The 12,780-nt window shown below is 35.3% G+C and overlaps 1 protein-coding gene across 1 annotated transcript in view; it reads right to left on the reverse strand.

The window, feature by feature from the left end:
• Positions 1–12,780, reverse strand: part of PTPRQ (protein tyrosine phosphatase receptor type Q) — a 196,893-nt gene that overhangs the window by 56,103 nt on the left and 128,010 nt on the right. Inside the window, exons 28-30 of the mRNA XM_046012882.1 lie at positions 10,319–10,505; positions 7,086–7,330; positions 2,200–2,266 (exon numbers count right to left, since the gene is read on the reverse strand). Of these exons, the coding sequence (XP_045868838.1) occupies positions 2,200–2,266; positions 7,086–7,330; positions 10,319–10,505 (499 nt within the window). The remainder of the gene's footprint in view (positions 1–2,199; positions 2,267–7,085; positions 7,331–10,318; positions 10,506–12,780) is intronic.

The raw sequence follows: 12,780 nt of genomic DNA on the forward strand, positions 1-12,780 counted from the left end.
TATGGAATAGATTTCCAAGAACAGAATTTCTGAAACAAAATACATAAATATTTTTAACTTTAATAGGTATTACCAGAATAATTTCTGAAAGTGCCATGATAATTCACATTTTACTGCCAATGCATACAAACGTCTCCAAAATCAATATCTGTAGGAGCTCTGCTTGTTTCATTTCATCTCATAGCTATATGCATATACCAGCTGTTGGAGCACAGCACGTTGCTTAATCAAACTTCAATTTCCATATTTATTAAATTTTTTTAAAAGCCTCTCAATAATGCCATAAAATTGGCAATACCATTTCCATTTTATAGATGAGGAAATGACCTTATGTCACATAGCTGTAAAAGGGAAATACCAAGATTTGAATCAAATCTTTTTGGCTTGATCCTTTAGCTCATTCCTCTGCAATGTAAGGGCTATAATAATATTAGAAGTGTAGGAAGTTTATTGGAGGAACTACCCATGAAGAATCAAGGAACAGGGAACAGAAGTAGGCAGCGAGAGCCTTTAGACCCCAGATCACAGGTCTAATACCTGTGTGAGACAAGAAGGAAGGAAGGATTCAGCAAGAGCCTCAGATTTCATGGAGTTCTGAAAAACTCTCAGCCAGGCCACTGGGGAGTCCCTAAGAAAAGTTTCCAGGTAGAGGAATCTGGCATTTTGATAGAATTATCCAACTGTATATTATGTGTCAAATGCAAATTTAATGACACTATTAATTCAAGTCCACTCCATGTCACCAAAAACAATCATGCATATTACTGGAGAAAAATGAGTCTCTAGCACCTCACCAGTACCACCAGTACTCACATATTTTTTTCTAGACAACTGATCATGAGTCTATCTGTCCTATCTAAGGAGTGGAAAGTCAGAACAAATCGTCTCTACCTGGGGATGATCAAAGCAGTAAACATAGGAGGTTTTGCTAAAGAATTAATGTAATACAGCCATCGTTACCTGCATACTTACTGGTCTGCCACTGAATAACAAAAAGAAATTAAGATGGTATGACTTAAGTCCTTCTTTATGAAGTCATTTTGTAAAACAGCTGATGTTTTTGAAGAGCTTATGCATTTGCACATTCCAAGTAGTTTGGAATTAAAAGCAAAAGCAAATCGTAATACTTTTAAATAATACTACAATTATATAAACTATCACTGATGAAAAGACAAAACTTACCAGCTTCATCTTACAGGTAATATTTCTTAATAGTACTTAACAGTACCAGTTTCTAGTCACTGTCCTAAGGGTTTTCAAAGATTATCTCTTTTAATCTTCACAACAATCTGTGAGGTAGGAACTAGCCTTATCTGCATTTTACAACTTATAGAGGTTAAGACACTTGCCCAAAGTCGAGCAGATATCCAGAGGCCAATCCAGGATTCAGTCTCCACAGTCTGATCTGGCTCATTTAATCACTCTGCTCTGCTGTGCTTACAAAAGACTAAGAAAAAGTTACTCTTTGCTTCAGAATGAGGAGCATTCTACTAAAGGTCCGTATGTTTCATTTTTTTAATCTCTCTGCAGGTTTTACTATAGATTTTTAGAGAGATGGCACAATTGCATGTGTGTTTTCAGTCAGGAAGAGAAAGAATCCCGAAAGACTGACTAGCCCTAAGTTTTTCTTAACAATCTTTTTTGGTTTTCATGGATCGTTTTGTGTGAGGAAGGCAGCCTTCAATCTTAATTATATTTTCTATAAATAATACCTGTCAGAATAATGAATTGATCGATCTACTTTACAGTCAGAATCATAAAGTGGAATATATGGTAGCATAGTAAACATTATCTGATTAACTAAAAAGAATTTTACTTTCAAGATAAAGATCAGTCAAGGAACTTAATTAAAACTAGTCAAAGTCTAGCCATGGGTAATTTAACAATGAATTTTCAATAAAACTACAAAACATAATAACAGACTATAAAATTTGTCTCAGAAAACTTTAAATTTAGAGGGAAAGAAACATAAGATAAACAGCAGGTGGGCATTCTCTTTAAGATGGTAACTTGTATTATTATTTAGACATTTTAAATATAGCTTTAGTAAGCAGGGTTTATTACTAAATGTAGGCTTATTATTGCATATGTATCATTTCAAAGCTTGACTACATTCTTAACTCTAATAATAGAGTTCAATTATAATTACTCTTTGATTAAGACAACAGTATTTCACAGGAAGGCAGTTCATATCTGTACCTTTAATGTCCATGGTTATTCTCATTTGAACCTTTGGCCCTGCGCCAGCACTATTGATTGCATAAACCTAAAAAAAAAAACAAAACCCATCTTGTTACTATTTTTATCATGGTCATATGTAACTTTAAAATGATTCTACTTTTAAAAACAAACATAACCTATATGTTGTATTTTTCCTGTACTCTGTGGAGGAAGATCATTCATAATAAAGTAGTTTTTCAAACTGTCTTACAGTACTAAGGCCTGAGAACAAAGGGTGAGTGACTTCAACAGCCCTATCATAGTGACCAGGAAGGATGTGGCTTCACTTTGAACCCGTAGGAGGAGCAGAGGCAGAAAAGCCCCTATGTCTACACTCCTTCATCTACTCTCACATCTGCTCCTTCCCTCTGTAGCTAGGTAACTCTGGCTTTCTTTAAATCCATATTCAAGACTTTCTTTTTTTCCCCTACTCTGAAATGAAATCCTATTCCTTCAACCTCCTTGTTTTCCTGTATTAAATCATCCCCCTGAAAGTTGGCCTTTATGCCCTTTTTCACCCCTGCCCTGAAGTATCCGACGCTATAACCTGCATAATGGAGCATATACACATAAAACATTTCTGTTTGTATAGACAGAGGATGATTCACACAAATGGGGATCCTTTCAATTCACTTAATGCTTAAGAAATTGTAGACAGAGAATCTTCTTTTATTTACTTTATTTTGCTCTATAAAAACAGAGACTACATTCTTGCCCAATTTCGTTCACAAACACAATTCAGAATATAATATGTTTATTGGAACTAATTGACTTGTTTTCTATACTTCCGCACTATAGCTACTTTGAGGATGCTTTTACAAAACTAAAATTATAGTAATATATATGATGCAATGGGTACAGTAAACAGACAAAGCCTAAAAAATGGGGTTAAAATAGCTAAAGAAAATATTTATTGGAGCTTGTAAATTTAAGGAAAGAAGTACTGGGGCACCTGGGTGTCTCAGTTGGTTAAGTATCTGCCTTTGGCTCAGGCTCAGGTCATGATTCCAGGGTCCTGGGATCGGAGCCCCACATGGGCTCCCTGCTCAGTAGAGAGTCTGCTTCTCCCTCTCCCTCTGCCCCTCCCACCTCATCTCCTCCACACCCCCTACCCCACTTGTGTTCACTTTCTTTCTCTCTAAATGCATAAATAAAATATTTTTAAAAATTTTAAAAGTGGAAAGTGATATTATGGTGTGCTACATTATTTTTACTTCTTTGTGGTACAGCCTAACATTTAAGTGAGATAATAAATGAAGAGTTAGGTATGCTTCTCAAAATACATTGTACAAGGAAGTCACTTGTAAACCTGTTGAATGAAGATATGCAGGTTTTGATTAAGTAGGTTGGGATGGATGTGAAAGTTATATATTGTTAATAAATTCCTTGGTGTTGAAGAGCTATAAATTGCATTTTTTGAGCAGTAAGTTAGATAACTTTTTTACTATTAAGTTTTTGCTAATTTTTTCTTTAAATTATGAATTAGTTCTACTTTGTTTCCTATTTTTTTCTCTTATTCCAAAAGGCAAAACTCATGGAGCGCTCACTGCTTCCTATAACTCTAATTCTTTAATCCTTACAAAAATTTTATAAAGAAATCATTATTCCTATTACTGTTTTTTCCTTCTTTTTTTGTTTCAAGTTTTTATTTAAATTCCAGTTGGTTAACATACAGTGTAATATTAGTTTCAAGAGCAGAATTTACTGTGTTTTTTTTTTTAGATAAAGAAACTGAGGTCCAGGGGCGCCTGGGTGGCTCAGTGGGTTAAAGCCTCTGCCTTCAGCTCAGGTCATGATCCCAGGGTCCTGGGATTGAGCCCCGCATCGGGATCTCTGCTCCGCGGGGAGCCTGCTTCCTCCTCTCTCTCTGCCTGCCTCTCTGCCTAGTTGTTATTTCTCTCTGTCAAATAAATAAAATATTAAAAAAAAAAAGAAACTGAGGTACAGAATTGAGGCAAGTGATCAGAAGCAAATCAGAGTCAGGACTTGAACTCAGATCAGTTCATTCTTTTAACCACCCTCCCTCTAACTTACACAATAGAAGTCCATATAATGGGTGTGCAACAAGAATCCTAGCAGGACAGATACATATATAAAAAAAGATATAAAGTGAGTGAAGGAAGAAATGAAGATATGCAGATATATACATGTAATATAGAGAAAAACATATATACAAATATAGATTATTAATAAGTGTTCTGATTACATGATAATCATAAAAAAGGTAAGAAAATTAATTACTAAGCTACCTGAATGTTTAGGGTGAACTCTATGTTGCTTAAAAGATGATATTCTGAAAAAAATGGATGGTATTTTGATAGGGATTGCCTTAAATGTGTAGATTGCTTTAGGTAGCATAGACATTTTCACAATATTTATTCTTCCAATCCAGGAGCATGGAACATTTTTCCATTTTTTTGTGTCTTCCTCAATTTCTTTCATGAGTACTTTATAATTTTCTGTGTATAGATTCTTAGTCTCTTTGGTTAGGTTTATTCCTAGGTATCTTATAGTTTTGGGTACAATTGTAAATGGGATTGACTCCTTAATTTCTCTTTCTTCAGTCTTGTTGTTGGTGTACAGAAATGCAACTGATTTCTGTGCATTGATTTTATATCCTGACACTTTACTGAATTCCTGTACAAGTTCTAGCAGTTTTGGAGTGGAGTCTTTCGGGTTTTCCACATATAGGAACAAATAATCCTAAAATTTATATGGAACCAGAAAAGACCTCGAATAGCCAAAGGAATATTGAAAAAGAAAGCCAAAGTTGGTGGCATCACAATTCTGGACTTCAAGCTCTATTACAAAGCTGTCATCATCAAGACAGCATGGTACTGGCACAAAAACAGACACATAGATCAGTGGAACAGAATAGAGAGCCCAGAAATCGACCCTCAACTCTATGGTCAACTAATCTTCGACAAAGCAGGAAAGAATGTCCAATGGAAAAAAGACAGCCTCTTCAATAAATGGTGCTGGGAAAATTGGACAGCCACATGCAGAAAAATGAAATTGGACCACTTCCTTACACCACACACGAAAATAGACTCCAAATGGATGAAGGACCTCAATGTGAGAAAGGAATCCATCAAAATCCTTGAGGAGAATGCAGGCAGCAACCTCTTCGACCTCAGCCGTAGCAACATCTTCCTAGGAACAACGGCAAAGGCAAGGGAAGCAAGGGCAAAAATGAACTATTGGGATTTCATCAAGATCAAAAGCTTTTGCACAGCAAAGGAAACAGTTAACAAAACCAAAAGACAACTGACAGAATGGGAGAAGATATTTGCAAATGACATATCAGATAAAGGGCTAGTATCCAAAATCTATAAGGAACTTAGCAAACTCAACACCCAAAGAACAAACAATCCAATCAAGAAATGGGCAGAGGACATGAACAGACATTTCTGCAAAGAAGACATCCAGATGGCCAACAGACACATGAGAAAGTGCTCCACGTCACTCGGCATCAGGGAAATACAAATCAAAACCACAATGAGATATCACCTCACACCAGTCAGAATGGCTAAAATTAACAAGTCAGGAAATGACAGATGCTGGCGAGGATGTGGAGAAAGGGGAACCCTCCTCCACTGTTGGTGGGAATGCAAGCTGGTCCAACCACTCTGGAAAACAGCATGGAGGTTCCTCAAAATGTTGAAAATAGAACTACCCTATGACCCAGCAATTGCACTACTGGGTATTTACCCTAAAGATACAAACATAGTGATCCGAAGGGGCACGTGTACCCGAATGTTTATAGCAGCAATGTCTACAATAGCCAAACTATGGAAAGAACCTAGATGTCCATCAACAGATGAATGGATAAAGAAGAAGTGGTATATATACACAATGGAATACTATGCAGCCATCAAAAGAAATGAAATCTTGCCATTTGCGACGACGTGGATGGAACTAGAGCGTATCATGCTTAGTGAAATAAGTCAATTGGAGAAAGACAACTATCATATGATCTCCCTGATATGAGGACATGGAGAAGCAACATGGGGGGTTAGGGGGGTAGGAGAAGAATAAATGAAACAAGATGGGATTGGGAGGGAGACAAACCATAAATGACTCTTAATCTCACAAAACAAACTGGGGGTTGCTGGGGGGAGGTGGGATTGGGAGAGGGGGAGGGGGCTATGGACATTGGGGAGGGTAAGTGCTATCGTGAGTGCTGTGAAGTGTGTAAACCTGGCGATTCACAGACCTGTACCCCTGGGGATAAAAATACATTATATGTTTATTAAAAAAAAAAAATTTGGAAGGGGAGGCGAACCATAAGAGACTATGGACTCTGAAAAACAACCTGAGGGTTTTGAAGGGTCAGGGGTGGGAGGTTGGGGGAACAGGTGGTGGGTAATGGGGAGGGCACGTTTTGCATGGAGCACTGGGTGTTGTGCAAAAAGAATGAATACTGTTACGCTGAAAAAATAAATAAAATGGAAAAAAAAAGATGATATTCTGACCATATAATTCTATTTGAAAATTTTAAGACATACTACAAAAACACATTTTTGAAATAAATTGTGTGTATGTTTGTATGTCTGTAAACACACATGCATAATTTAAAATGCTTAGCTTTAGTAATTATTATGTGAAAGGTATGTGAATTTCAAACATGTAAATCGTTGTTTCTACCCTTTGCCTTTGAAATCTGCTTTTCCATTTTCCATTTATAATCACACATAAATGGCTTCCCTTTAGGTAGAATCTCTCTTTACATATCACTGCTCTCTTGCTTTTAACATGCATTTTTCCCCCTTTATTTTATTTCTGGATTTCTACTATTGTTGGATGCTGAATTTGTAACCTGACTTTTTAAAACAGGTGAGTCATTAAAAGCTACAGATGCTTACACTGATATTATATGTATGTCCACCTTTTAGTCCTTCCAACATCGCAATGACGGATGTGTCAGTTTGCTGGATAATACTGAGATTGTGAATCTGGACAGCAGTAGGATCATCTTCTCGGTAAACTAAAGCTTGGTATACTTGGATATTTCCATTGGGTTGAGAAGGAGGAAGAAACGTTAACTGGAATTTTGTAACTTCGTCTGGTATCTTCTGAAATGTCATGTTGTTAGGTGGATCCTTGGGGACTAAAATGAAATATTAAGCAATTAGTTTTTAAAACTTTTTGTTTCTCTTTTTAATTTCCATTTAAAATTTATTTGTGTCAAATGTCTGCTTCTAAAATGTGTCACACAAATTATTTAAACCATGTATGTTATGGAAACAAAATGGCTGATATGTGTGGGCCACAGAAATCATAATGGTGATTCAGTTAGTTTGGTTATTTATTTATTTTGACTTTTACATGTATTTGTTTTTATATAGAATGCATTCCCATGACTTTTGTACTGCTTGTTTAAAGATAATATAGACTCACAGGAATTTGTGAAAGTGTTACATACAGACCCCTAGAACATTCCCCCAACTTTTACCAGTGGTGACAACTTACCTAACTAGTTTTATATCAAATATCAAACCTGGATATTGACATTAGTACATTATTGATAATTAGATTACAGGCCTTAACCGGATTTCACCATTTTCGCATGCTTTCATAAATGAGTGTGTAGTTCTATGCAATTTTATTCCATGTAAAGATTCCTGCAATCATTACTAGAAATAAGGTGTGAAACTTTTCCATTTCCATAGAGAAACCTCCCCAGCTGTCCCCTTGTACTTGTACCCTATGCATTCCCAAAACACGAACCATTGTTCTTCATAGTTCTGTCACTTTAAGGAAAACAACAGCATAATGCTTAAATTCCATCAAGGTTCTTGTATGTATCAGTGATTCATTCTTTTTTTTAATTACGGAGCAGTGTTCCATTTTGTGGATACACCAAAGTTTGTTTAATCATAGAAAAACATTTGGGTTGTTTCTAGTTTTTTTGTTACTTCTAATAGACCTGCTATTAATGCTCATTTACAGCTGTTTGTGTGAACATAAATTTTTAATTCTCTGTGATAATTGCCCAAGAATATGGTTGCTAGGTAATGTGCTCTAAGTGCATGTTTAGTTTTATAAAAGGCCGCCAAACTATTTTTCAGTGTGGCTGTATCGTTTTGCATTCCCACTAACAATGTACAAGAGATCCAGTCTCTTTGTATCTTTTCCAGCATTTGGCATCATCACTATTTTATAATTATTTTATCTGTTCTAGTGGATGCATAGTGATATCTCATTGTGGTTCTAATTTGTGTTTCCTTAATAGCTAATGATGCTGAAACTCTATCTTATCATGAGTTTATTTGCCCACTGTATCTCCTCGTGATGAAATGTCTAGTCATGTCTTTTCCCAATTTCTAATTGGATTTTTTTTGAGTTTTGAGAGTTCTTTATATATTCTAGATATTTCATCTTATTTTTGATAAATGAAAATTAGCCTAATACACAACAGCTAAGTATCAGTGAATTATCATGAAAGAAAGTGATATATGTGAGGATAAAATTAATTTATGAATATAAGAACTAGTTCTTGCTGTACTATATATTAGTGTTCTCTATATAAATGACTGACTGCATGAATATATCTATTTTCCTCAAATTGAAATGGATATATCTCCCATACTAAGGGGATTTCCATGAACAAGGCTGCTAATATTTGGCTAGCAAAGGTTTGGATGCTCAACCTCCAGTATCTTTATTTATTATTTATTATCTTGTAAAATATCTTTATAGGTAAAACTCTGCAACAAGCAAAACAAACAAAAAAAGCAAATAATAACGGTGGGAAAAAAAGAGGAACAGATAAATATGGTATAGTGCCAAATATCAATATTAAATAGAAAAATGCATAGCTAAAGGGAAAGTTAAATTGGCTCAAGATGTATTGTCACATTTGCTGTTATACATTTCTATGATATAAAAAATTTTTCTTTTAATAAGAACTCCTTCTAAAAAATCAGATTAGCTTTAAGGTTGGATAAGTGAATGCTGAAATGCTGGAAAGCTCTCTGAATGCTGGAAAGAATTTCCTGTTTTCCAAATATCTTTGGTTTTACCTCTAAAATTCTGCTCTTAGAGATTTAGTAATAATTTATTTAACCATGATATCTTTGTGAGGGGTAACATTTGACAATCAGTACTTTATGGTATGAGTGTGAATAAACTCAGCAGCATCTTTCTTCCCAGGTGAGATGCGAGAGAAGTACAAAGTACAAGAAAATAAGTATCTGGGATATATGTGGCAGCAAAATGGAAACAAATGAAATTTTAGGGTGCTGAGGATAAGATGTTATCTTCTAATGCAGAACCATAACTTTATAGACAATAGAGCATATAACATAATGAAAAGACTAGCTAAAAAACACGTTTTACCTCCTATACTTACCTTACAGAGAGCAACAAATAAACTATAGCAACACTTCCCTTCATGTGCTCTTTCCAAAGATAAATCTGGTGGCAAAGAACATCAGGAGTCTGAAGGAGGATAGGGCAAGCAAGCTCTGGGAAGCTGACTTTCCACACTTAATTCCTATTGGTTACAAACTTATTATTCATTCAGACCCTGTTTGTAGGAACTTGAGGACATCTGTATGGATTCTGACATTTATTAAATAGGTTATGTAATAAAAACATGTCATTTGATTAGGTGAGAAAAACAGAGAAGGTAAGCATGACCAGGATTCTAATTTTGAATTGCAGATTATATAATGATAGACTATTATTACTTTAATGTGCATTTAAATCATAGAAATAATTAAAATGGAATTTTACATGAAAAACTATTGGCTACAGACCCTTTGAAAAATCATCTCTTAGGCAAGGTAACTCAACTTCTGAAATCTTTAGTGTTTAAATAAATACAAAAAAATACAATTAGGACATTATTGTGAACTAATTTGTTTCTGTATTTCCAAGAACCAATTATTCTACATAATTCCACTTTGCCTAAAAAATGTAAATAGAAAACTTCACTTTTGTCAGTTATGGTGAATCACTGAATTTTATATTTTATACACTTAAAAAATGTCTTGTAAAACATACCCTTTTTAAGGGGTGGTGTGAGAGATTCTAAAAAAAAAGGCACTTAAATCTCAGTCAGCTTTTAGCAGTGATGGGAAATATGCCTTACCTGATTCTAAAGTAGTAACAATCACTTCAGCACTTGACTTTCCTTCTGCATATGCAGCACTTATGTTTCCAGTGAATGCTGTGATCACCACAGAATACCTTGTGAATATTTTCAAGTCTTTAATTTCTATGGTCTTATTTTCCTCATTTGACTTGATGAAGGAAATATTAAATTCATCACTATCTACCTATAGGAAAAAATAGCTAGTAATTAAAGGGAGTTAGTTGCACTTGAGATCCAAATCACCAAAACATAATACTACCAAGCTGCATGTGGTACATTTATCTAGTCAAGATTTAAATTAGTTTTTTTCCTGCAGTCAGATTGTCCTGGGAAATCTAAAGTGCCACTTTAACAGTCTACTTATAAGCAATTATTTCAAGAACTGAAAGTAAAAGAAAAAATAAAAATAAACTAACCCATCACAGTCAATCAACCGTCTCATGAACAAGCAAGTACTATCTCTGTGTCAATGAAACTCTACTTTCAACTGCATTTTTAAAATTAACATATAAAGTATTATTTGTTTCAGGGGTACAGGTCTGTGAATCATCAGTCTTACACAACTCACAGCACTCACCATAGCACATACCCTCCCCAGTGTCCATCACCCAGCCATCCAATCCCTCCCACCCTGCTCCACTCCAGCAACCCTCAGTTTGTTTCCTTAGATTAAGAGTCTCAACTGCAATGTTTTATAGGAGAAAGAATACAGGTTTTGGTAATTAATCATTAAGGGTTCAAATCCCAACTTGGTCATGTAATAGTTCCTGTAGCATTTGACAAATCGCTTATGTTCTCTGTGTCTTACTTTCTGTGTATGTAAAATTGCAGTAATAATATCTATTTAGTTTGGTGAGATTTAGAAAAACATATATGAAGTAGTTGGCACAGAGAGGTTGATTTTTTTTTTTTTTTACTATGACTTACCAAAAGGAAGCACATTTTGTAACATAACTCAGGATGTGTGTGTGTTTATACTTTTATATGTATACATATACACACTTCTTTACAACTTGAAAACAATTTCCAGAAATGCAACTTCTTTCTGAAATGCACTTTGATATTTTCTTCTCTTTGAAATTTTACTCCAGTTCATTAAAAAAATTTTGGTCATGAGCGCAGTTTGAAAAACTCCCATCTCGCACTAAGCATGGTACTGGATGCGGAGACAACCGTGGCTGCTCTAAGTATTAGATGTGCAAAAATGAGTATCCTTGGGTGTATTAAATATAGTCATAGAGTGTGTTCAAACATCGTCTGCCTTTGCCTTGGATGGAGAGTCTGGCCTATTCGTTGCAGGGATCAAACATAGCTAAAGTTCCTAGCAATACAAAGAAAGGATTTTCCTAAGATGAACAACAGAAAATTTGAAATCCTACAATGCATGCTACTCTCAGGTATCCAAATTGAAACACTTAAAACCAGATTGTGTACACTGTTCACACTACTAAGTTCTTCTCAACTTGACCCTCCCTTGTAACTTTGAAAGATTTTTTGTTCAAAATATTCTTCAAATGCCCTTTTCTAAGAGCTTTTTTAACTTAAAGAAGATGTTGCTATGAGAAACACAGCAAAAGGCTGACGGATAACGTAAGCATTGCAAAGTCATATAGATTGTTCCCACCTTAGAGCACTGAAGGCAGTTGCCTCCTTTCTGTAAAGTGGCAGAAAACCAAATCAGCATAGGAATACTATTGATCAAGTGCATGTATTCACTGGTAGGAAGTGAGTGTGATTCAGTTAGCTCTCAGCATTTAAACATCACTTAAAAATCTAGCTTTTTAAATTTTCCTTAAGACTAGGCTTCTACTGGGACACCTGGGTGGCTCAGTCAGTTGAGCGACTGTCTTTAGCCTAGGTCATGGTCCTGAAGTCCTGGAATGGAGTCCCGCATCAGGCTCCCAGGTCCGTAGGAAGTCTGCTTCTCCCTCTGACCTCCCCTCTCAGGCTCTCTCTCACTCTGTCTCTCTCTCTCTCAAATAAATAAAATCTTAAAAAAAAAAAGATTAGGTTTATATTCATGCTGGGTAAGAATTACCTAGAGATGAGTGATAGTTGACTTCTACAGTGGGGCATGAGTCTCCAATTCACCATGGCTCCGCCCAACTGGCTGAAGTTTGTTACTTGACTGACCACCATACCTATATGAATTCTGATTTTATAGAGTCGGTGAATTCCTCAACATTCCATAGTTATTTAGTAGCTCAGATAGGATTTGCTCCCAAGTCTTTCAAGAATTCAGAACTCTCTACACTACTAGACTGGGCCTGATCTTATAAAGTAATATTAAATTATTTTAATGTCTTCCATTAAAATAGGATATACCAAATATTGAGTAGTAAAAACATGACATAATATGTCAGTGTTCTACTATATCTTAAAAACGTATATAATAAAATCCAAAAAGAACATTAGGTCTTCAAATACAGAATGTACCAAAATTCATCTATCCTTCTTCA

This window comes from Meles meles, chromosome 7, assembly GCF_922984935.1.
Source record: "Meles meles chromosome 7, mMelMel3.1 paternal haplotype, whole genome shotgun sequence".
NCBI classification, from domain to species: domain Eukaryota; kingdom Metazoa; phylum Chordata; class Mammalia; order Carnivora; family Mustelidae; genus Meles; species Meles meles.